Raw genomic sequence first — 26,842 nt, 5'->3', positions numbered from 1 at the left:
TTGGTAAGTTATGTTAATTAAACAATCTAAAATGTTCAACTTTCCGTTTCATTGTCCGTTCATTAAGGCAAGTTTTGTCTGTTGCACAGTTTTAATTATCATCTGCGCCCATTTCGGTTGCCAGCATGAAAAATATATTCATATATGCTATAACATAAATGCTTCACTTACACTTAGGTTTGCTTACGTACAGAGATTTCGATGAATCGCCACAGTTCCTCTAACTCTATTGCTTCAAGGGAAAATGTTGCGACTCATCAAAGGCAAAACGTGTAAACGTAAACGGGCTTTTAAAGCCCCGCGAACAAAAAGGCGCGATATGTTTTCATTTTTGATTATCAGTTAACAATTCAGAAGTAATCTGGCTGAACTAAAATGGAGATATATAGATCAAGAGGGAGAGAGCAAAGCGCTTACACGATTTGTGTCTAAACATAGGTACGAGAGTACGGTTACAATTACAATAATTATCATACATATATAATAATCATATCGAATAGTATGTGGTAAGTTTTTTTAAAATTAATAAAGCGTAATTAGACAGATTTCACTACGAACAGAAGAAGGGCGATGCGACGCTTCAATGTACATACAAATAACAATCAATCAAGTACAATAATACATTAAATACAGATACAGATACGCTCTCTATGTCTATGCCTGCCTGGGCTCTCCATTTGTGTGTGTGTGGTTGGTTGGTTGGTTGGTTGGTGTGTATAAATATTAAAAAAAAATAAAATATATCTTATTCACTGCTGTCCGTCGCACCACCCTCTACATTAAGAATATGAGAGTGGCATAGACCTTCCAACGCGGCTTCAGGTTTGTCCAATTAGCGCTGAAATAAACTCCAGAGCTTGTAGCTAGACACTCTCTTGGCCAGGTTGGCTGCTGCACTGCTGGGCGGTGGCGTCGAGGTCTCTGTGGCCAGCGCACGACGGTTGTTGATCAGCTTGGAGCGCATTTGCTCGTCGATCAGCTCGTGCATATCCATTTGCCACTGCTCCAGCTGCTGCGAGAGCTCAACCTTCTGTTGGATGGACTCCAGCAGCTGGCTGTTGGCCTGCATCAGTTCTACACGTGTCCTGGCCAGCTCCACCTCAGCCTTGGTTCGTCGCCCGTTGGCCGCATCGCGCTCTGTTTGCGCCTTCGAAAGCAGCTCATCCCGATCCGTATCATCCTCCAGATCCCCGCGTGCTTGATCGCGCTCTTCCTTCACATTCTGCAGCTCCACATCGGTGACCGTGACCTTCGCCTCCAGTTGCTGTATCAGCTGATGGCTGCGCTTTATCTCATCCTCCTGCTCGAGTACAAGGTTACGGGTCTGGTCTAGCATCTTCTTGAAGTTGCCTGCATCTAGGTTGAGCAGCAATCGCGTCAGCTCATCAGACATGGCCGAGAGCATACCCTGTCGGAACTCAATGGCCATGTGCCCGCTATCATTGCGCTCTGTGCTCGAGATCGTGTTGTCCATGGACTCCAATTCCAGCGATATATCAGAGTTTAGACCTACGGCCAAACAAATGGTGTTAAGTGACGGGCAGACGATGGAATTGAAGATTCTGGTACGCACCTGAGTCATCGTCATGGCTCACTTTCAAAGAGTCCACCAGGGACTTGAGTTGTATGTAGACGGAACGAGCCTCCACCCACATATGATTGGGCTTCCCTGTTTCCGTATAGCTGCCATCGTCATCGTCACACTCCATTTCAAATTGTAGACTTTTTTTCCCAGGCATGCTGGAGCTAGTGTCCTGCAGGTAGGGGGATGATTTGAAATTAGTATTAGATCAGTATTCAGTACGCTTCTGTGGATCGGAGGCTGGGATGAGAGTTGGTTAATTTTAGCTTGACTTCCATGGTAGATGCTCGAGCATTTAGTTTGGGTTAGTAACGCTTTATGTTTGGTTAGTTTATGTGGAAGGTTAAAGTGGAAGGCAATAACTTACGGCGCCCAAGCGTTCGCTAAGGACATTGTTCTCTCGCTGGGAGCGTTCCAGCGCCTGCAAGGTGGTCTGCAAATAATAAATATACATTAGTCTGTTGTGCAGATCCAAGTTCATAAATATTGATAGAATGGAGTTTAATCTGGACTGCAATAAATAAAGCAAAAAGAAAGTTCCTCCCTTGCTTTGGAGCCGATAAGCTGTGGGAGGCACTTGAGGAACTGCGCAGTGGGTTCTTTTGGCTCATAAATAATCTTCAATCAACTCCACTCCAGTCAACTGATCACGATTTCGTGCCGTCGACGTGATAAAGCCAATTCTGATTTGTTTCCCCTTTCTTTTCTTTTCTTTCCCTTTTTTTGTTTTTGTTTGTTTGGTATTGTTTTGTATTGGCTCACCTCTAATTTTGTTTCCTGCTCGCGCGCGTGTCGCTCCAGCATGTGTATTCTGTCGGAGGCCTCCTCCAGCGATGAGGTGAGGCTCTCCTTCTCCTCCTGGGCGTGCTGCAGGCGACGCTCCAGCTCCTGCCGCTTGCCGGTGGTGAGGTTGAGTTCGGTTTTGATGGACTCCAGGCTGTTGACATGGTCCTGCGAAAAGATTTGCCATAGGTTAAGTGGCTTTAGATTGCTTTAGATTATGGCCTTCTGCACTGACCTGCAGGCTGCTGTTCCTGTAGTGATACTGATCCTTTAGCTCCTGTATCTGTGCGCTGAGCTTTAGTTCGGTGGCGTGGGCCTCCTGTATCTGTTCGGTGAGCCGTGTGTTCTGGTGCTGCAGCTCGTCGATCAGTATGGTCTTCTCCTTCTCCGCCTGCCGGATGGCCGCGTCCTGGGTCTGTAGCTTCTCCTTCAGCTCGTTGAGATCGGACTGCAGCTCCAGCACACGCTGGTCGCTTTCGTCCTCGGCAATGGCCAGCTTTTGGCGCAGCACATGCTTCTCCTGTTCAAGTTTCTGCAATGGCCAAAAAAGGAAAGTTAATTAGAAACGATGTATGTATGTATGTGCACCGCACGTGTGCCCAAGTATAAGTACGTACTTGAAGACACACACATCTCTATTGTTTGTTCTATGACGTGGTATTTGTCAATTGTACAAGGCAAGAGACAATGAAAGTAAGGCAAACAATGTGCACGTACCGCAGGCAAACCGCAAGGTTAACGCCGCTCTCAGCGCTCTCGGCGGCTACTAATTGTTTAGCTGCTTAGTTATTTGCATTTTCAATTTGCCGCAGGTTGGCCGAAATGCAAGAGCTGCCACCGACACTCCTCCCTCTCACTTAATTTATTTAATTGCGGCCCGCCGCCCGCTTTGTCTGCGGTTTTGCATCAGTTTGGCCATACTGTGCTGTGCCGCAAGCGAGGCAGCCACAAAACTCTTAAAACTCCCAAACAAACGCCAAACAATGCCAACGACTCTTGACACCAACAACAGGCAATAGGCAACAGGCAACAGCCAACAGACAACAGCCAACAGCAGGCGAAACGCAGGCATGGCATCCCATCCAAAGCAATAAATTCCCACTCGAATTAAAATGCAATTGAATTTTCACTTCTTCTCTTTTGTTAGGCGCCAGATGCAGAAAGCGGTGCGGTGTGCACAAAAACCATTTGAAAAGCGCATCAGCTGGCCAAGGGGGCCTTCCAGTGGTATTCCAGTGGAAGGGAGGAACAACAATCGATAGATCTTGCTGGAACGAGAGCCGATCAATTCTGGGCTATCGTTTCGATGTGCCGATGAGAAACGGTAGCGGCAGTAAGTATTAAAACTAATTTGCATAATTGACAGGCAGGCGTATGTCTCTCGTGTGTCTGTTGGGTCGAGGCGGTTTGCCTTTTTTATATGCCGACCTTTTTGGATCAAGGTTTGCGGAGACATTGAAAATTGCATGCAAAGTTTAATCGATAATTGGACCTTCAATTCTGAAAGCAGTTGCCAGCCCTGCGCCGCTTGAAACACGGTTGGGGCAAACACGGTAGCTGCCAATCCAATTGCAGCTTCTTTATCGCGCTTTACCACACCACCCCACCACCCCACCAGCCCACCGGTGGACGGAAGGCGGAAGATCCAAAGCGAACACGTAGGGGGCAATAAATCCGAGAAGTCAACAACGAGTATCAGAAAAAACACTAAAAAAAGACAAAATAAACAGAAACCTAATAAAGTGGAGCGACAAAACAGTAAATGAAAAGCTTAAATAAAATGGCGAGCAATTTGCATAAACTGCATGAGCCGAAAAAAACCACAAGAGTCGTTTGCAAGGCAAGCACAAACAAAAGGAAAACTGCAACAGCAGCCGCCCAGACAATGGAAAACTTTAATAAGAAAATACAATTGCAATGCCAGCGACAGAGAGTCAGAGTCAGAGTGAGACAGAGATAGAGTGAGCGCCAGAGTAACAGAAATACAATTATTGTACATACTTTCTCTGTTTCTATTTCACGCTCAATGAAATGTGTTGATGATGGTAGGCAGCACCACCACCACCACCACCACAAGCAGCAGCAGCAGCAGCCCCAACACCAGACAACAACGGAAGTGGCCATCAGCCATCAACCATTTGCCGCCACCGCCACAGCAGCCGCCGGCCGCCGCCGCCACACAGAAAATGAGTTCACATATTCAAAGCAAAATCATGTGGCAGACTTTAATTGTAGGAAAACAAAATACGCAACAAAATCAGCCTCAAATTTCACGATGGACAAGCGAGTTTTGTTTTTGCGTTAATTTTATTACGTATTTGTGTGTTTCGGATCTCGTTTTCTTTCATAGCTAATTGCATCGCATTGCATGATCACTCGGTATGGTATCCCATCCCCATCCCCATCGCCATCGGCATAGCCATCCCCATCCCAATCTCTGTAAACACTTGAGGCAGTCCCCATTCCATCCCGGTCTCTGGCTAGTTGCCACTGTTTCTGCTGTGGTGGTTTCTTATTCAAATGCGACGTAACTCGACCCACTTTCCTGCCAACCAAGTACAGAGGTGTTTGAATTGTTTGAATGTTGACTTTCTGCCACTTTTTTTTGTTTTTGGTATGAAAATTATAAATATTTGTGCAGCGAAATTTTTGTGCAGGAAATGTCGAAGCAATTGACACGCTTTGGAGACATCCAAAACAAAACAAACGACACGACGAGCGACAGGTGTCTGCCCCGAGTGACTCATCAGTGTGTCGCACTGTCAGCAGGAAGGTACTTGCATTCGTTCGGCTGATGCCTGATGCAAATGCCACGCCCTCTGGCAGTCGGATAAGCAATAGGAAATTTATTTATGCTGATTTCATTCATTGCACACTCAAATAGAATGAAAAAGTTCGGAAACTCCTGCACTCCTATGATTGGATTCAAGTGTACAGTGTGATGACCCGCCATTCTCTGTTGGACGGGGTATAGACGTACTGCCAAAACTATACTCAATCGACATGTATTGTGGCACCATAATTGCTGACTAATTTCCACTCCGAAATCTTTGAAATTGCCAACATTTGTATTGCAGAATATTGCTTGTCTTTTCAAGTGTTTAAAGCCATCAGCCATCAACCATCAACCATCATCAGCTTGAACGGCTCTCCCCCCCCACTGATAAGTGGGGTGTTGAAAGCGGCATGCCGCCGTAGCTGCAAAATGCATTCGATAATTATTTTGAAAATAATTAGCTACATTGCTGGCACAGTCACGTTGGCCTGGCTAGAATCGTGCCAAAGTTGGGCGGGGGCTTGGGGCTTGGGGGAGTGGAGTGGAGTGAAATGACTCACTTGAATGAGCTCTGAGCCCAGAGCCGCCGATGAGTTGACAAGGCTCCAGCTGCGGCTCCGTCTCCGTCTCCGGCTCTCGTCTTGTGGCATTATTACAAAAAAAGACTATAGTCTCGAAGGTCAAATGAATGGGTATTACCTAAGCGACATACTACTATTAATAAACCTTCGGCCTGAAATTTGAATTGCTAAATTCTGTGCAAAAAGAAAAGGCCACTGAACAGGCGGCTGTTGCTGTCATCACTGTAGTGTTGGCAAAAACCCGTCCAATTCTACAATGATTTTATTATTATGAAAAATGTTTAACCACATTTAATCACATAGAAAGCCATAAATGCTATCACCAGTACATTCAAGAGGATAGAGAGCATTTGCATCCAAGGCGTTGCACATCCGCCATGTAGGCCAAGAAGAAAAAACATTTGACAAATCCACAGAAAAAACCAAAACAAATTATTTTGTTAATTTGATGGTTAACTTTTAATAACTTCAAGCTCCATGGCACAAAAGTAATCATTCAGTTTCTTTATATCTAAGATGTGGCCGGCCATTCATATCGAATGGCCGCTGCCCGAATTGTAGTTTCAATTAATTTCTGTGAAAATATTATTTATTGTTCACGCTTCCCGAACCAGTTCATATGCATCGCATAGCCTTGACCATGGTATAGGGAGGGTTTTATATACGTAGGCACATACACGCTCGTATATGCTGCAGTTACAAAATTCCGAAACGCATTTACCCCAAGTCTGGGCAGCATTTTTGTTCCTCTTTGGTCATAGATCAAACAGCTGCATTTCGTTGCAGCGAAACGGAGGGGAAAAACGTTCAGACTTGAAAGTCTTTTCACAAGAGTTTTCCACAATTACAGTTTTAATTGTTAATGGCATTTTGCATTTTATTGGCATGCACAATACAACGCAACAAAATGTAGCGCACAAATTATGCAAATTGAACGTTTAGCCACACAAATTTTAACTAATTTCAGCTCATTTAAATAGAGAGACCGATTAATGATCGCTGATAGCAGCGGCAGCAGCAGCGGACGGGGGACGGGGGATGGGGGAAGCGTCTTGTGAAAAGTCTCCCCGTTGTTTTAGCTAATTTATTGCAACACTCTTGGCCAAGAAGCGAGAGAGCAGAGCAGAGCAGAGCAACCATTTGGAGTGTGAAATGCTGCAATTAGTCTGGGCTGTTTCCCCACACTGCAATCAGATAGCACTCAAACAATAAATCAATTCAATTGTAAGGCACTGCGGGACAATTAGCAATTGAATTGTCACAGGGGAAAGGGGAATGGGGAAAGACAAGAGGACTGCAATCGAATCCTGCTGGAATCTATACAAAAATCTATAGAAAACTGAGACCGTACTGTCACCCGGAACTCAAATTCTCGGTATTCATTGGCAATGCAGCAGAGAATATCATTGACCCCCTCTCCATATGCATTTTATGGCCCACAATTTCAACTTTGAAGTCATAAAAAAATTATAGACCAAGTCCAACAATCGAGTTGTGTGTGTGTGTGTGTTGTGGCCCAAAAGTTTGTTTATGCGCCTAAGGTCATGCCGCAGTCAACAATGGGCGTGGCACTCCCTTGAGCCTCTGCCACAGTTGACTGACAGTCAGAGGCTCTGGCTTTGGCTCTGGCTCTGGCTCTGGCTCCCTCCCTCCCCCAATGGCAAAGAGCCGCCAAAAGAAGTAGCAAATAATACGAGTAACTATAATAATAAACAAAATAATGCCACAATAAGGCAAAAAGGCTGATCTTTGCCATTGTTCAGTTCGGTACGGTTTGGTTTTGGGTTGCTCGGCAGATAGGCAATGCAATTGCCAATGCCCTTGGATTTGGATGGGTAGTACGGGTAGTACGTGTAGTACGAGCAAACGAAGACCTCTGTAAGTTGGTCATGGTGAGTGGCAAAGGGATGACAACAATTGCAGGGCTTAGTGGGGGACTATTTCTTCATACTCGTACTCGTACTCGCACTGTTGGCATTTGATCCGCTCGAATGCAGATTCGCCATGCAGTCCATCAAAGATTGGGAAGACTGGTCAAATCTGGATCGAAATACATATATTTCATGAGAGGAGAAAGAGTTCAGCAGGTTTTAAATCGTAAGAATCTTACCGGAGCACGCACTTTTGCGATTTGAAAGCCAATTGGCCACTTTTTGCGATATTATTTCGAGTTCGATGAACTTTCAGCTACCATGTAGCTGCAATAATTTTTAGCCGAGCTTGAGTACAACCTTTCTTACCGCTTACCCGAACTTTTAGATATATGTATAAACATATAATTAAATCTACATCTCAAAGAAATAGCCAGCAATAGTCCCATTTCATGCTATTTTAATGGAGTCTTTTATTTATTAGAGCCACAAAACATACTAGGCCAATACTATTTTAAGTCCCGATAAGCCCCGCAATATTTTGCCAGACATTTTCTGCTCCAGTTTTGTTTCGTACAAACATATTTTTGCAACATCATGCCCCAAGTCTCCAGACCCCAACCCCAACCCCAACCCAAACCACAAATTACAAAGTAAAATGCAAAGAAATCGACATTCACCGTCTGTAATTTCAAGTGTTTGGCATTGACAATTTTTCGTTCCGATTTTCAGGCATATCCATGCCCGTCCCATTGTTGAGGAAATTGTGAAAACGCCAGGGAATTGGGCAAGCAAATTTCGTTTGTATTTACCTCGTCTTGGAGTACCTCGAAGATGGAAAAGATTTCGAGAGACAGTTAATTAAACCGAAGTCAAGATTGAGAGGGGAGGGGGGAGACCCCGGCCTCAGGTGATTGCCATTTTTGTGGGATGGTTTTGATTGGCGAGACAAACAAGCGGCGACAGTGAAAGACAGAAACAAACTTCAAATGTCGCAATTTTGGCGGCGCCTTAAATGTGACACGAAAAGCGACTAAACTCGGATGCGGTAATTATGATTAATTAACATGTCTTTAAGTATTGTTTGGCAAATATTTGGATATTTGTATGCCTGCCAGTACCCGTTGGAATCACTCGAATGACTCACTGACCAACTGGGGAATATCGAAATCGCTGCACTTGTCTCTCGCTTGGCTCTTATCTTATCGCCGACACAAGCGAAACATGGCCAAAATGAAGTGGAAAACTTATCGCCCTTCCTCTGATAAGGCCCAACAGATAGCTGATGGAATGACAGACCGTATGTACCATATGTACCATATGTACCATACGCATGTATGTAGCTGTGCAACGGGAATGAGGTAAGCAGTTGTAGAAATGCACCGAAATTCACTCACTTCCACGAGGTAGATCCCAGATTGTGTGGAGTCAAAATTATTAGGCCATAAATACTTGCGGCAAAATGTGACGCCCACTGCGCATGCGCACACATCTGAGACGATGAAATGGGGCAGACAGGGTATGCCTGTAAATACGGCTGCTAGAGATACATTATCTTTCTCTGGCTACGACACTGAGTGGGCTTTTGACTTTCTGTTTGGCCGATCTCTTGTCGAGTCAACAAAGCTTACACACAGAAAAGAGAAAAGGCTAAGGAAGCGACACTGAATGTGGCAGCGGAGAAGAATGCTGGTGCTGCGGACTGCGGACTGGGGAGAAGGTGCCATCACAAGAAGGCTTTAACAATTAGTCACCGTTGCGCATTGAGCGCTTACAGAGCTCACTGAAAGAAGATGGAGAATACAACAAGGTACTTGTACATATACAAAAAAAATGGCTTCCACATTGTTTTTCAGGTGAAGGATTAGCACTCCAGTCCGCCAGTGGAGCTCTAAATATCTACCTGTCCATACCTCTCGGCCAAATCCAGCAACGATTCTGCAATTTTTCACATTCTAATTGCTCGTCATCTCATTAAGTATTTCGAAATAAGATACTCAGCATGTTTCTCTTAGCTGTTTACACAATTTGCCGTCTCTTGTTTTTCAGCCACAATTCTTTTGTCTCCCCAGCCCACACCTCTAAACCCCCCCTCCCTCCTCTCCCTTGCCCGAAGAGCTGCCGGCTAAGAGGTTTTTAATTATGCTGCCTCCGCTAATGACGCGCGCGGCCAAAAGAAAAAAATTAAAAACATTGCAAAAATTATTATTAACCAAAATACGAATATATACGTATATAAAAAAATGCTTGGCTATATATAAAAACAATTATCACTGTACGCAAGTAAATGAACTCCGCACCAGACAAAGGGAGAATTTTTTGTTTAAACCAGCTGCTATAAATGCCCTCAAAAAGGTTTTCGTTTTTGCGCTGGAAAATCTGTTCAAGTTGATTGATTTCATTGAAAATATGCTCAAAACTGATTAATCTAAAAATAATGGCAAAACGTAGACCCGAAAGGGATGGCAGAGGAAGCTGATAATAAAAATGATACTCTTTTAAAGAGATATAAAAGATTCACATCTTCATTTTTCACTTCCTATTCAAGTGCTAATTACTCCAAAAATTAGCCACTTTTTAAATCTGGAAACAATTTCACTGTCTCATTCGCCACAAAGTGGAAGTGTTCATCAATTCTGAAAATTAAATATTTAAAAATATATACATAAAGTATATTTTTACACCACGAAGACTTCCTAGTTGTATGACAGATGTTTTTCAATGGTGTCATTAATCTTTTGGCTATACCCGGTATGATTAGCCACAATAAATAGCTATATAACAAATAAAAGCTATGACTATGCCACAAAACAGAAAAAAACAAAACAGAAAAACATTTCGAAACAGACCAACAAGCCGCCAAGTCAGAGCCAGCCAAGCGGTCATCTCAGGGTCTTCAAAAGAGAATAAATGTAGTGCCCCCGCTCCGTTCCGTAATGATTGCTGCTCCGAGGTAACTGGTTGGAGATTTAAGATTATGACTCCCCGGCTACTGTTGATGATGAGCTCAGGCCAAGAGCAACCCGTCAGCCCAAGAACAATGGCTCAAACATTTACTACAAGATTATTTCCATATAATTCCTTGGCTCTGGCTCTGACTCTGGCTGTGGCTCTGGCTGTGGAAAAATCTTTATATTTATGGCCTAATTATGGGGAAGTATGGGGAAGACATGTTTTATGGCTCTTCTCGTGTCTTTGGCTTTGCTTATGTTTTCCCTATTGTAAATACGAGTAGACATTAATATCTTTTTCTTGTTGTGGTAGCTATGGTTGAGTTTTGATCCAAAGTCAATATTTATTAATTGAGGGTAAAGCCACAGCAGATGTTTGGTTGTAAAACGCAAGTATTCACAGATAAGCATCTGCATTATACTAGATACATTTAAGGAACAACAAAAACTGTCTTATATTTATTTTACAGTTTTTCTTTTTATTTTATAGGGTGAAATCCTGAATGAAACCAGCCTTAGCTTCAGAGAAGTATAAACGCGAAGAGGAACTCTCGGGTGAAAGATCTTTACATACGAACTATCACAAAGACCAGTCCAAACCCTGCTTGATATTGTTTTAAATTCAGTCGGGAATTTCCATGGAGATATACACATGTATGTACGTACATAAGCTACAGACTTTACTGGGGATATAAAGAGACACTTTTAACTCTGATTTTCATAAGGATAAGATACATTGAAACATTTCCTAGTCAAAGAAAAATACACCGCGAATGCCGTTCCCATTAATTTGTAAGTGTTTTGTTGTTGTCCAACACTTGACAGCACCAGCGAAGAAAAGAGGGAGCCCGAGCCCGAGCCCGAGCCCGAGCGCGAGCTACACCAACAGCTAAGGAAATATAGTATGGTATAGTAGTATGAGGCAATCTGTCCATAACTCAAACAGCCTGCGCTTGCATGATACTCGTATTCGTAGTCGGTGCGACTGCGATAGCAACAGCACACTACTGCTGGTACCTTTTATCCAGTTAAAAACAAATTGGAGTGCCAGTGCCCCAAGACAAAGTGACAAGCGACTTAGTTCTCAGGCTGCAATGCTAAATGGTTTCCTGGGACCGACCATCTACTTGTGCAAATGTATGTACACTGTACATCCAGTGACTGGGAGAGAGAGAGCTCCATACGAAATGTGGGTGAAACATTTACGCAAACAATGGAGCAGAGGAGCGAGCCGCTAATTGCAACGGCAATGTACGAGTACACTAGGTGCGAGGAAAAAATAGACACAGCAATGGAAATGCATGGAAATGTGAGGGGTATTCCAGTATGCGATATAGCCAGATAAGACCTTAATCAAAAGAAAGAAAATTGGATGTAAATCCGCTTAAAATCAGCATCATGTTCGTTGTAGTTTTCCATTCTCTCCGCCAAAATAAGAAGTATACTTGACTTTTAGGGAATTGACTATTTAATATGCTGGTCACTTATTTTCAATAATTTAAGCAATTCGAATTGGTTTTATTTTTCTTGCTATTAATTTCAAATCAAAACAAAATAAGTCGCCTGAATACCCCTAGTGTGAATCACCGAAAAAGCTACAAATGCGAATAAAAGCACTGTTAAGCCGAAAGAGCCGTTACATAACAATAGCACTTGCAAACACACACACAGAAACACAGAAAATCACACTTGTAGAAAATCAAAGACAAAAACCGTTTCGATTGCAGCTTAAAGTGTTTCTATTTCAACTGCTATCTCTCTCTCCCTCTCTCTCTTTCTCGGTCTGTGCTCGGCGTTGCGCATGCTCAGTAGAGCGATCGTTTAGCTGTCTCTGTCTGTCCTCTGAGTCACCCGACACATTGGTAAAATTCGATCTTTGCTGATGTTCAACATTGTTTAAAGCGGCTTATGTACGAGACGAGTTGATGCGATTGTGCAAGATATGTATGTATGTGTGTATCTATCTGCAAGGTTCATCTCCACCAATGTATTTTGGATGTGTTGATCTGTTGATGATCTGTTAATTGGCCATTAAATTGCCTTTTAATCGGTGCTGCTATTGGTGACCTTGTGTATGTACATGGTATATGGCTTGTAACCATCTTATCGTGGCTACTGTTTGTTGGTGGGCCCTCCGGCCAGAGCCAGCTTCGATCTCTCAGGCACTCAGCCGGGTATCTCCCTTGGACCGTCCCAAGAGACTATTCCGATACCGCCCCCAATAACAAAACATTTATCAAAATATGCCCCACATATCTGACACATTTGCGGTCTATCCCTAGAACGTATCTCTCTCCCTCCCCGTTTCCCTCTCACTGGCCTTCATATCTTTTGGCGATAGATAAAATTGTACATATCAGACAGTTTCGCAATTAACAATATACCCCAGCCCTAGTTATGGTTTAGTCATTTGAATCGAACGTTTGTTTCGCTGGGTGCATAAATTACTGTCATTGGCACGAGTCCCCCCCTCGTTACCACCCACCCATCCGCTGGGGCAGAGGACCGTGCGGGTCACATTGTTTATGCCACTTTGGCCGACACTCGAATTCGTTATCTGATTTGCGTGAGTCTCTGGAAAAGTTTTTGCCCCTTCGGCGGCTCAGCCTTTGGATTCGATAGGGGGGGTTCAGCCTCTGGGTATTACGAGTATCGTATTTTGTGAAATCGTCTATTATTGTCATCATGCTAACGTTCGATGGCCATATAGACATGAATATTTCTGTATTTTCTGTATACAATATTTATTTGCATTTGTATTGGCCTTTGAAATTCGCCAATTGGCCGATTCGTTTGCTGGCCTCTTAGTCACAACAAAAAATTTTGTGTATACATATGCATATATGTACATACATACATATATATTTTTATTATTGCAATGAAAGCTGGCCAATTAGCAATGTATACACACACGCACAGACACATGTGCATATGTATATGTGAGATATGACAGGGCAGGGACTGGGTACTCTCATATACGGAGAGATATTGTTAATTAATTGTCAATGAGTCAGCTGCCAAGGAAAAGGGCAAGTATTGGCTTTGCTTCAAGGCAAAACACAACTCACTCGCCCATCGAGAAGTCAGCGCCTGGTTACAGATTCCTATCTATCCTATCTATCCTATTCCTATCGAGGAATCCGTACACATATGCCACACATTTCATCATTCGCCAAACTAAACTTCAGCTAAAACATATTCAAGGCAGGGCTACCCATTTGGTTTGATTTTATTTACGATTCCACTCAGACTGGGTGGGGAGATTTTTGGCGACATTATCAAGTCGGTTTCTATTGTTCCCAAGCATCGCTTTGACACCGAAAATTGCTTTTGGAAAGTGAAAATGCTTTCACCTTCAGCGATTCATTAAAACATATTCCTCTCTCTGTGTGTGTGTGTGTATGGTGTCTCTGTGTGGGTTTGTAGGGACAGAGGGGCACGAAAATATATAAAAAAAAAATGAATTTTATAAAATTACATACATGCAACATCGGCGGCACATACGAGTACTTGTCTGTAGGATTGTGTGATTGTCTTACAACAACAATGGGCTGTTGGAAGATGCCACAAACAGTTGTGGCAGTCGCAAGAGCTGGGACCTGAGAATCCGCTCTCTTTCTGGGGCCCTATCCAAAGTCAAAGTCATGCGATCGTTTGGTGGGTAATAATTTACTTGTCAGACCCGGCTCGAATCGAATTATTTCCTTGCAGTTACCCGTATTAATTTTTTCACTTATTAAGCATAATTTTCACATCAATGGTCTCTGACAGTGACGGCCGATGGATGGATGCCGTTGGTTCACGGACTCCTTGACGTTGTGCGATTAAGATGATGGGCAAGTGGATCGCCAAATCGATTATGTAAAACTCAGACCAATATTAAATATAATTTGCGCTCGATCCGCTTCCTGCAAAGCCCCTCCCCCCCCCCCCCCCTCCCCCATTTACAGTTAGCCGATCGTGAATCAAGCCTGAAGGCCACCGCCTCCCATCTTGGCCCAAGACAGGCAATTTGATGAGCCAGAGACTGTGACAATTAAATTGGAGTTAATAACTGACCATTCCCCCATACACTCCACATGCCCCATGGCCATAGCCATAGCCATAGCCACACAATAAAGAAGCCTGAACAAATAAAATTAAGTATACGAGGTGTATTATCAGATGAGACCTCTGCAAATATTTATTTTTTTTCCATAAAAAGCGATAGATACCGAAAGGCGGGGATAGGCTCATCGCTCCTCTCTAACAAGTGCTGTTTTCCGCCTCCTCTCCTCACCAATGACAGGTCAATTGGCTCTAAGAAGGGGACGGGTGATTGCTTGGAAACTGCTCAACACTTTTAAGATTCATAAACCATATATATGATTATTATTATAGGATATTTAAGATTATTTGTGAAAATAGAACACAAAAATCCTATCAACAACACAATTTGAATTATGTTTATAATTACAAGCGTTGTTTTTATCCATCCCTATGATGTTTACCAACACCACAGAAATGACACGCCACGCCACAGCTGATATGCAGAGTTAAGCAACACTGGCCGAGAGAATAAATTGCAAGTGCACAAATATTAAAGTGATGGAAAAATTTCGCGAAAAGAACAGTTCAAGCCCTGCTTGAAACACTTTTCTGTAATGACTTACCAATACGTTGCGCATAAAGCTCATTACCAGCCGTATGGAAAGCAAAAGGGTACGTATGTTCGTACCGTCCCCACCCGGAAAATCCGCATTAAAAACTCAATTTCCCCCCCCATGACAGCAGCAAAAACAAAAAAGAAAAAGCGTGGAACGAGCAGGAGCAGAAAAGAAGCGAGAAATGAGGCGGACTGACCAATAAGGAAAGTAATTTGTCGCGGCATAGCACATGGGAGAAGGTACCAGAAGGTACGAGCGAGCAGGCAAGCGAGCAAGAAGGAGAAAAAACCATTCCATCCATAAATCGACGAAGAAATGCTATTACTGGCCAAAAGCAAATGCGAATACGAATGGGGTGACGTTGCTGGCTAATGTCCAATAATAATCACGGCAAAACTATGTCGAACGACCTCAATTTCCTACCTCGAAGGGGCATACGCATACCCCAGATCATGCCCCAGCCAAAAACCTAACCTCACAACAATCCCAAATAGTTCTCTGCCGCGAAGTGAACGAATTTGCATATGCGTACCGCGAATCGGGCCAAAAAGTTTGTGGAGAAAAAGCTGAAAAGGCCACCGGGTACTTGAAGAAATGCTCACACCCATCCCCAATATGCTCCACTCAGTCTCGAGTCTCGGGTCTCGCTCTCAGGCCTTTTGGTCTCTGACTCATCCATGGCTAAAGAAGATTTCAAGCACTGTGCTGTGAGGATTGATCAAACTGGTTTTTGCACCAAATGAGATGGACACGATATACATACATATGTATGTAGGAATATGTGTGTATATAGCCCGTATTATTCGCATGCAAATTAGTTGATTTTGAAATTTGTTTTGCAGTCGATAAATCGCTGGAACAGCAACCACAATGTGTTGATGACTTCACCTAAAATCAAAAAAAAAAACCTGGCCCGCGGACGTGAGGAGAGTTTAATACGTATGTATGTGTATTTATTCGTATATAAAATTTACTTTTGGTAAGCACTTGAGACACCCCCCCTACACCAGACAATACCTCCTCGGCATTTGTATGTAGAACGCGTTTCGGTTATCTAACCTTTGGAGGCAGTAGGTGGCCAGTAGGTGGATTCGATTGAGAGGTAGCACCATAAGCATAATGTGCTCTGTTCTTGGGCGCCTCGAGAGATCCGCCCCCACTGGCCCCGGCATGGTCAGTCGAGTGAGTTGTTGGGCGGGCGTGTGGGCGTGTGACTCGATCGAAAGGCGGAAGAAACGCTCCGATATACGTGATTCGTTCAGATTGGTTGGGAAGCTACAATGGATTTACATTTGTAGCTGAAGATACGAGGAGTAGATCACAGGAAATGCCTACTAATATATACCATCACCTGAGCATCTAACAGAAAACTTAAGACACACTAGTCAATCGTTTCGCAGAGAATCATTATATGGGGGGAACTTCCTCTGATTAAACATAAATTATAGCTCTTCACTTCCATTTTCTATAAATAATTCTCAACCATATCCTGCTCGAAGAAAGACTTGAGCAAACAACCGCCCATCAAGGCCAATCAGAGAACGTTTAAATGGAATTACCTTTTCATTAGCTTTCCATTCTTTGTGCAGGGGAAACGGGCGGTTGAGAACACGGCTGAAAGTTTTCAGTTCAATATCGTAATGGATCCAAAGAACAAATTGCAATCAATTGTCTCTTGCCGTTCTACCAAGAGTAGTTAAATAAATTACACAAAAACCAGTTCAACCAATGCCAGCCAGAGATTCATATATAAATATAAATCAAACTGAAACCAGTAAGGAAATTATCTTTGGCCTTACAGCGACGTTTAAATACCCTACGGTGATCAATAAACCGATATCATGTGCCGTTTACCGATGGTCCAATTCATAAATGATGAATGAAAAATACAATTGAGAGATTGTAATTTTAAAAACTTTAAACAACCTTCTTCTAGAGTACAAATATTATGGAAAACAATTAAAGTCTGATTGAGAGGGGGGCCGAGTGCAGGGGGTGTAGACTTTCGAAAATGCCACAAGCGATTTGAATTATTTAAATACCCCGTAACCTATAGCAGCCCGGACGCCCACACGGCAAATTATATATTTTATTTTGGGCTGCCATTTGCAACACTTTTAAGTCGGATCGGAGTTTGGGTATAAATTTCTCAAGCAGTAATGGCAACAATTGGTAGATCGTGATAAACGAGCGATTTAAAACAAACTACAATGGGATGCCTGGTTCCAATAGATTTCATTTACCCCCCAGCCCCCCCGCCCAATTGTTCCCCCGCGGACTGTTTTTGAGGCGAGTTTAGAGTCGGACTTGGGCGTAGCAAACACGTTTTGGTAGCCAGACAATGGTCAACAGTTGGTGCTATTCGGGTGATTGTCTGTGAACTAGATACGGCCCATAGTACTCTGGTGGTAGGCTTGGAAAAGCGACATAAATGGCTTACAATATTGTTGGAGAATGTTGGAGCAAAGACAAAAGAATGATTCAGAGCGAGCTTCATGTTCTGCTATATATAGATCTGAAGCTGTTCCAACTGATGTTCAGTGAATGAATTGTGTGGGATACTGTTTATAGGTCTTTATGAAAATGGCTTATGAAGCATCAGCGAGTCTCTAAGTCTCTCTGAGCCAACCTCAGGCCCCGATTTGGCGAGGCCCAAGAGCCCTTCAAATGGCCAAATCTATGCTCTATATGCCCAAGGCCTCTCCGGGCTCATTAGCCTTTGAGAATCGGGCACAGAACAATGCTATGGTATGGTGTATGGTGGCATATAAAAGTTAATGCAAAAACAAATCCAAAATCGCAGCTAAAAATAAAAGCCAATGCTCGTAAATTGGCACACACGCTTCAACAGACCGCAAAAAGCAACACACAAAAATGGGCGAGCTTCGGACCACATCGACAACAACTAAAACTACAACTAAAGTTATAGCCAAAGCCAAAGCCACGAAAACACCTACAACAGACCGGCGGACTACCGCACCACCGAACCACCGAGCCACCAGTCTAATTACGTCAGTCAGCCATATAGACTGGGCCTTCTACTAATCGTGTGTGTGTGTAGATGGGCCTGGCTGACCACAGAGCTGGCTGGGGACACTGGAGTGACATTGTGGGCTCCAAAATGTTGAGGAAATTAATTAGATAGACCAGCACAATTTTGCATATTGCCAAAAGCACGCAAATAAAAGTGAGTCAAGCCGAAAAACGTAAATGTTGTGGCCACCCGTCACTTGGCCATAAGCTAAAGTCAAGGTGACAAATTCCAAGGGATTTATGCGCCAGCCACACGACAGAATTCATCGAGAGAGAGAGAGATCATAATGAAATGGACAACGAAATAATTTAAATGACAATTGACTGACCTTTGGGGCCTGGCTCATTTCATTAGGCCAAAGCGAAGAGTCTGTCGTTAATGGAAAATGGAACATGGGAATTGTACAGGTATTTGGGGAATTTTCAATGAAAAGGTTAGCAATCAAGTTAATAGTTTTGGTTGCGGGAATGCTTCAACGAAAAGTGCTCTGATCTGGAAGGACTATAAATATTTCCAAGTAAGAAACATCACTTTAAGTCCCCTACTGACATCATGGCCAAGTGCTGGCAGGATATTACGCGGCCAGCCCCAGCAATTGGCCTTCGCACTTTCATTTCGAAATGAAGATGAAGTCACGCAGGAAAATACGAAACTCTGTTTGAGTGACTAAGCCACCAGCCACAACTACGTGAACACTCGGCCCGAATGTATGCCCCAAAGCCACTAAAGATGTGTGTGTGTGTACGCCGTACTGGAAGTGGATTCAAGTTCAACGCATTGCCGTGTCCTCTGTTTGGGTTACTGACACCATCTGGTGGCGTCCCAACACACCATTCCAGGCATTTCCTGGTAGTCCGTTTACCTTTCGGTTCCCTCCATTGAATTGCCATTAACTGTCGTAGGAAAGCAGCCAATGAATGTAATTGATAAGAAAACATTGTGGGTTCGGTCAACAAAAGTACATTAGCCCGACTATCTGCTGCGAGGGTTAGCCGGGGAAAATTGGTGGTAGTAATATGCTAATGAACGGCCCCGAACTTGAGCCCTGGGTTGAACTTCACTTCGAGTGATAGCTGCTGGAGCACGGGTGTTTGTGTTTGCCTATCGGAACATTTCTATTTCTTTCTATTGGCATTCTACGAGTATTTCAGGGTGTGTGGACAGGTGCGAAGCAACCAACCGCAGCCCCACCCACTCCCGGTTCAAGGTCGAGCGTCAGACAGAAGAAACTTTGGAATTTTTAGGTGTTGGGAACAGACTTTGCTTTGGGTTCCGCTATCAGCCAAGTGCCTGATAAAACTAAAAAAAATATAAATAAAACCTGCGACAATTTTCAACATTAATTTTACTGTTCCAGAGAGTGCTGTTTCTGTTCAAAACAAAAAGAAAAACAAAAACAAAAAACAAAATCGATAGCCTTACGTGATATACTATATAGTTCAGTAGTTTACTGCGCACATTTGTCATCGTCCAGAGACCCGTTTGGGAGCCGTGACATGACATGGCTGGGACAGTCCCCAGCCGTTTTTGTTTGTCTAAATATTTAATGGGGCGCCTCCCCGCTCAATTGCAGTGGCCTGAAGTTGGGCTTACAGTGGAGCTGCATTGGCGGACAGGTGTGTGCCATTCAACAGCAAAAAATCAATACCAAAAATGAATAATTTAATTCCCGTTCTGGGAATATGAGCAATGCGTTGTGGAGAGGTCATGCATGTATAATATACATAGCTATGGACTAGTGAAGCCATATGTCTGTAATCATCAATGCAAATCGCCCGGTGAGTCAATCAAAAGGGTACTTTTCAATGACAGGGCCACAGATTCGATAAGTGCCCCAAAAGAACGAGACATCAAATTAATTCATTTAGACAAAAGCTCACCTCAATTTTGGCCGAATAGTCCTCGATGAGTTTCTCCTGCTGCTTGACAAGCTCCTCGTTCTTCTCGAGGAGAGCCTTGCCCAGCTCGGCGGCGAGCAGGATATCCGACTCCTTCTGCTGGAGTTGGGCCCAGACATCCGGCTCGTTGTCGTGTCGTCGGGCCTCCATGGCGCTGATGTAATGTTCTAAATCAATTGAGTCTCCAATTAGTGATGAATGATGGTCGTAGACGGATTCGCTAGCTAGATTCGCCGCTCCTCCCCCGCCAATCGATGATGATGGCTTGCTGAATTGACGTGCCCGTTTCGATTTGTTGCTGCTGCTGCTGCTGCTACTGTTGTTGTTGGTCGATATAGATGAGGCAATGGCGGCAGCACTTATAGCATTACCTAGCTTTGGTTTATGCATGATCGTTAGCGGGCAGGTTTTGTATTAGGGTGGTATATTACGAGCAACAAGAGACCAAGCAAAAAGACATAACAGACGTACACGTACACAAACACAGGCTGAGTTCGAGTTTTGTTTTGTTTTTGGTTTTGGTTTCGGTTTAGGTTTGATGTAGATCTCCTGGGGTGTTATTTTGATCGCTTTTTCTTTGCAGGTTAGGTATTCAGATGACTTTGTTGCTGTTGTAGTAGTAGTTGCAGATGTTGTTGTTCGTGGTGGTGGTGGTGGTGGGGACGGTAGTGTGGCAAGACGATGATGGACTCAGTACCAAACATATTTCCATGGGCAGCAGCTGCCCCCAAATGCAGCCCCGTAGCATAGGTCGAGATACAGCTACCGATTTGAGTGATTCCAAAACCCACGCACGACGATCTCAACTGCAGTCTGTTTACGGGTTAGATATACAAGTCAGTACATAGCCTTAATGAGAATTAGCATTCGTATGTTATGGGTGGCGGGGCGGGTATATTCTTATAGCTAGTTTGTACAAGAGAGGGAGAGACCTGAGAGGGGGGGGCAACAATCGCTTTGAGCCAAAAAGGAGCGCTGGTCACGTTGAGCTCGAGCATTGGCAAGCACGTTTTCAGTTACTTGATTTTCGGTAGGGTTAGCTGTGGGCCAGCGGGTGGCGGGTGGCGGGGTGCAATGGTGATGACATATAAGTAGCATTCAGTACAGTGTTAGGCAAGAGGGTTAATATAAAATGGAATTTCTGTTTAGCCCCTCTTTAGTTAAGCTCCATGCGTTTCGGGTATCCCTGGGGGGTTGGCCTCCACAACCAGGCAAGGGGCTTGTTATGGTTTAACGCAAGCAGCGTTTTTAAGGAATGCTGGGTTACCACTTAAGGGTTGGGATTGGCTAGCTCTGAGGATGGTAATGGATAGTTATGGTTAAGGAAATTATCTACAGAAGTAATGGTAGTGTTTGGTAGTACTGCCTTGTGTTAAGCCTAGCCACCTGGGATCAGTGTTCTATATACAGATTCATGGGGGTAATGGGGCTGCAGCACACTCGTCACGTCAATAGAGCAATTCGGGGGGCTTAAGTCCTCGGTGAGTACTGGTCTCAACGGTTTGAGTTTCGTACAAATTTCTAAACGATTTATATTTATTTCGCAGTTTCGGTTTCTTTAAAATAGAAAATTCATTTGGCAAGCACTTCACGCTCTGCTGCAGTTGGCAGCAACACAGCAACGGCCACTGCTGTCTTAGCCAATATATAATACGCCTGAAGCTACGTTTTTGGCCAACATTTATATACACATACTATATATATTTATTGTTGTAGTTTTTGGTTAGCAACACAAGCACAGTTCGAAACAACAACAAAAAAAGTACACAAACACAACAGCCGCTTTTTTGTGTGCATTTCCGTAATATATGTCAGATTTGGCTGCGACTTTGGCATATTATTGACAAAACAAAACAAAACAGAGTAAAAAAAATAAACGCGCGCTTTGCATGGGATTTAGTCTAATTAATTCTCCAAAAACGGAAAGTATCCGACGGATACGGATACTTTCCACTTTCGCAAATGAACTTCAGTTTGGGTTTATTTTTCTACTATAAGTATATGTACATACATATGCAGATAGGTAAATATGTTGGTTGGTCGGCTAGTTGGTTGTATAGGGGGCAGAAACCTCGGTCACGACGAACGCTCTACTCCAAAACAGAACAACTTCCGATTCTCCGATTCTGCGATTCTCCGATGCCCGATACCGCCGTGTAACGCGCGCTTCGTGAGGCCCAGCTCAGCTCTCGTTTCGGCTCGCTCCGCTCCGCTTCGGTTCGGTTCTCTGGTTACGATTTCTGTGGCTTTCTTTCACCAAGCACAGCGCTGTGTGTCGGTTTCGTGGGATGAACGACGCGGGTAACGACTGACTGGCGCGAAAGTTCGGTTTTAACTGAATCGCGCGGTGCTCCGCTGCCTTCTGTTGGCCAGAATGCTACGAAAATTGGCAAAACAAATGAGTAACCAAGCGACGAGCGTCAGCGAAGCGCCTTCGTTGGGGTAAACTTCGTAGCTTGGCAACAACAACCAACGACGCATGGCACAGCCCATAGCAGGTAGGTTTATCTCGCTCTTCGCTTGCCTAAGTTCCCCTCTCTTCCGCTCCCGCTCTCTCTCGTTTTCGCTCTTTGCGCTCAGCATATCATATCGATCGAATCACTAGTATGAAATCCATCAGTGAGCATACAAAATATAAAAACACATAAAAACAAAGTTGAAGATTGATTGGTTAACTCTTAAAAAGGCCGCTACCGGAGTTGTCCCCTACCCAAAATAGTTATACCATGTAACACAGCCGGAGACTCTCTTTGCCTTGCAGAGAGAGCCGGCAGTTAGTTCCGGCCTAGAGCTGTCGAGTGCTTGGCAGATATTAGATGCATCCAATGAAGTAACCACGAGTATGTTATTGGTTACAAGGTAACTGAGATAAGCGGTCGTAAAAGTGCAATCTAGGGGGAGTGTTAGAGATAACAGATAATTTATTTGTTATCTGGGAAGATTACTTTTATATGGTGAGGGTTGACATTCTGTTGGGAATTTTTATTAATTTTAGTAATATTTCTATATATTGCACATACATATTGTATTTTATCCAAAAGATTGAATATAATACATCATTTTAGAAACATTTATATTGTAATTTACAAAGAATAATGTACCATTTTAACAAAATATGTACTTACATATGTACATATATACTCACATATATCTCTTTTACTGGCATATTTGAGGCACCCGACAGCTCTGCACAGTTACCTGTTCTCCCTTTCCTCTCTTCGGGCTGTTTGAACTCTTTAAAGTTACAATTTTAACTCTCTTTCACATTCGTTCTCAGCAGACATATGCTTTGTTTATACTCTCACGCTCTTCGACATTGCATTTTCATTGAGACTGACTTACGAAAGCGCCCAAGTGAGCAACAATGAAGCCGAGCCGAACCGAGCCGAGCCGAGTCGAGCGTAGCTTCGCATGGAAGGCCCTATGCATGGGTGTAGGGGGGCAGAGACCTGGACCTCCAAAATCCACGATGTGCATGCGAGTATGTACATATGCACATATCCCTCTACATATAAACGTACATATTTCAATGAAAAATTTACATACAACGGCTACAAGCAACAAGAACTCAAACAAACAACCACAAAAAGGAAGTCTAGCTTTAGGGGCCGCAGCCTTTGATACCCTTGCACGATCACTTCCACTCTATAGTCTAGAGTTTATTAAGGAATTTGCTTAAGTATTAAAAAGCTATGCTGTGGGGGTTGATTACACGTGTATTTCGAGCGATCATTAAAGATAAGGTACTCCCATCTGGGTGGTTCCGACTTATGCACTCTGCAGCAAAGCGCAGAAAATCCATTTTTGAGGTCTTAGATGCCAGTTCTCATCAAAATAATAGTTCCCTATGGAAGGGTATACAAATGGGCACCTAAGAACCGCAATAACAATGAAAAGAAGATGACTGCGAGGGACAGGCATAAAAGGAAGGGAAAAAGACCGACATAGACATAGCCATAGACGGACGGGTCTAGTGCGTGATACTAAGCCAAAACATAGCCATACGGCTACCTCTTGCACTCGCCCACCCCACTCTCCCCCACAGCACAACATGCACAATGAGCGCCTCAAGTGGCCCGACCGACCGACCGGGCAAAAGTGAAGATGAGCGAGCACCCCTTTCGGCCCATTGTTCTTAGTGGCCATCTCAAGCTTCAGCTTCAGCTCCATCCCAAGAGCTCCATTGAAGGTGCACGCCCACCTCCTCGTAATGCCGATGTTGCGTGGTCGGTCTCTAGTTTATGTACGTCGCTGTCTAGTGGCTACTGTTTGGCCATTTACCAAATTGAGCTTTCAGATGGTGGCCTAACCAGGCGTAACTAACTTTTTTCTGGCTTGTGTGTTTCTGGGTGTTTCCTTCGCCGAAGAGTGAAACTTCCGTGCTTCCGCTGAAGATCAATCTTTGGTTTCTTCGTTTCTTAATGGTCACTAATGAGGAAGGAAGGGTTCCGCGGGGTCGGTCTTCCTTGATCATTTGTGGGGCATCCGCATGGAATTCTTCCATCTCCGTCTCCGTCTCCAGTTTCCAGTTTCCACTCTTTGCAATACACTTGCAATCGAGTGTTCTTGAGCTGCTTTAAAGTCTTACACTCTCGCTCTTGTTGGGGGCCCCCTATCCATCTTGGGGGAAAACATACATACTCCACCTAAACTGGTTTCGGTGTTGCTCCGCATTGTATCGCAGTTTTTTCTTTAATTATTTCTGTTTTATTTTTATTTTTTTTGCTCCAACTTTTGTGGAAGTTTATTGACTATGGTAGGATGTTGGTGTTCTTTTTTTTGTGTTTTACTTTAAAGAACCGACAATATGAACCTCTGAGAAAACTTGGAAAATTCCAATAAATGTACATATTTGAGGGCTCAACGTATAAAAACCAACTACTGATGGATAATCCACAACAAAGAAAGTATTCCTACTTGCAAAACTTTTAAACGAACCCAAGAACCAATTTTATTTTCGAATACATCGTATTTCAGACCAATTTGGTTAGGAGAATAACAAAGAGCTTAGGGTATTACGGTCTCAGTGTGAAGTCCCCATATCTGGCTTATAATATGTACCATAATTATGTTGTTTGTAGCGCTCTACATGAGTCAACAGCAGCAGCAACGACTTGGTGGGGCCTTACATAGCATTTTCTGGGCCGAGTCTTTTCTGACAATTGTTGTCGAAACGAGTACGAGTACAGGAACTGGAGAACCCTATGGTCAGTGGTCTTTGGTTATTGGATATGTGTGTCAGGATCTGATCTGTCACTTTGGCGGTCGCCGCAAGCAGAGCGGGAAGTCAATGAATGCCTCTCTCTCTCTCTCTCTGGCTTTTAACCCAAAACTGAAATTAAAAATGAACTGTAACCGTATTACAAAACCCACTGCGGTATCATAAACGAAAAAACACCAAAAAACGAACAAAACAACCGTAAAAAGGTCAGCCACTGGGCCCAGAGCTGGGCGTGAGAAGAATGGCTGTAAACGGGGTCTGGATTCCGGAACCAAGGCGACACACATCAAAAGCCGCTCTATAAAGTGGAGTTCGAGAACCCTGAAGCAATCGTATGGGATCTAAACTCCATTTTTCCAGATCGTTCCAGAGGAAGTGCTGCACCAGAGCCCTCTGAATCGGGTCAGATGAAGCCTCCCTCAGTATTGGGTCTCTACGGTCTAGACTTTGGTCAGTCAGAAGGGCAACGAAAAACTATTTTCAATTGAAAATTTCCACCACAAGGGTTTGCTTGATGGAAGGGGGCCGTTTTGGCCATCACGGTTTATGGTCGGTCTAATGTAATAGTTTCATGCCATTGCAGCAGTTGTTGCTGCAGCCAAATGGCATTGAAAAAATCGCTGTTGCTTTTGCTGGTGCTGGGGCCCACCACAGCGCAGCCAGTGGCTTCAGTGACTTCTTGATGGATCTAGAAAGTTAAACTCAGCTTGACAAAACTGTGATTAAATTAAATGGGGGAAATTTACTTGAATGTGCTGGAATGAGAAGATCATTTTTGATGGGTTAAGGAAGGGTAACATTAGGGCTCTGGCAGCGGTGGGCACGATTTTTTGGAGCAGTCCAACAACAACAACAAAAACAGCTCTGTATGTATTCTGTTTTTGCATTCTCGGTTTGAAGCCACATCCATTTATACCAATTGTCAGAGTAGTTGCTATGGTAGGACCTGTCCTATATGACCAAGTCGAAATACTCCTAGATCATCGCATAAAATTTTTCCTTTAACAGAAGGTTTTCTCTTCAACGTGCCTTCGTTTCTTAAAAGCTAAGACAGCGCAAGGAATCTCGATTGTTCCAAGTTTATGTGATCAGGATATATGTATAATAATGTAGGTTGAAGCGGAGCGGTGCGAAATTTCGAAGTAAACCTGTAACAGTGTGATATCACAGGAATCTGGATTTGATTGATCTTTCTCTAATAGTCTCTGAGATCGAGGCGATCAAGAAGACGGACGGACGGACAGACAGGGCCACATCGACTCCACTGATGCTGATCAAGATTATACTATTGACTTTATGGGGTCGGAAACGCTTCCCTCTGGGTGTTATACACAGCCACATCCACCACAAAACGAATAGGTCCCTAAACTTATCGAATAGCGGGTAAAATGCGACAGTTCGACTCCGAAACACCGGAGGTGGAGGGCAGTGTGGCGAACTTACTAAAATCAGTTAGTCTTGGCTCAGATTTTTTCGGAACAGCACCCAAAATTGCTCAT

General features: G+C 43.7%; 1 protein-coding gene and 1 long non-coding RNA gene across 3 annotated transcripts; one reads left to right on the top strand and one right to left on the bottom strand.

Annotated features, from left to right (window-relative positions):
* Positions 1 to 97: 97 nt before the first annotated feature.
* Positions 98 to 22,485, bottom strand: LOC4813050 (bicaudal D-related protein homolog). 2 transcript variants are annotated; one of them, XM_015187452.2, is made up of 7 exons: positions 22,134 to 22,485; positions 20,105 to 20,935; positions 2,601 to 2,897; positions 2,345 to 2,533; positions 1,950 to 2,015; positions 1,574 to 1,754; positions 98 to 1,509 (listed from the first exon to the last, which is right to left on the bottom strand). In XM_015187452.2, exons 2-7 carry the CDS (start codon positions 20,510 to 20,512, stop codon positions 833 to 835), a joined length of 1,818 nt encoding a protein of 605 aa, XP_015042938.1. In that variant the 5' UTR covers positions 20,513 to 20,935; positions 22,134 to 22,485; the 3' UTR covers positions 98 to 832. The 2 variants fall into 2 exon arrangements, with proteins under 2 accessions (XP_015042938.1, XP_001353609.3); XM_001353573.4 differs by having other exon boundaries at positions 20,105 to 20,289; positions 22,134 to 22,484.
* LOC26532285 (uncharacterized) lies at positions 8,043 to 10,350 on the top strand. The gene is made up of 3 exons (XR_001453160.2): positions 8,043 to 9,403; positions 9,450 to 9,571; positions 9,643 to 10,350. It is a non-coding gene; the product is annotated as an uncharacterized lncRNA (long non-coding RNA).
* Positions 22,486 to 26,842: the final 4,357 nt, after the last annotated feature.

This window comes from Drosophila pseudoobscura, chromosome X, assembly GCF_009870125.1.
Source record: "Drosophila pseudoobscura strain MV-25-SWS-2005 chromosome X, UCI_Dpse_MV25, whole genome shotgun sequence".
Taxonomy (NCBI): Eukaryota; Metazoa; Arthropoda; class Insecta; order Diptera; family Drosophilidae; genus Drosophila; species Drosophila pseudoobscura.
The sequence above is the reverse complement of the archived record's forward strand: the minus strand, read 5'-3'. Positions and strand labels throughout refer to the sequence as shown.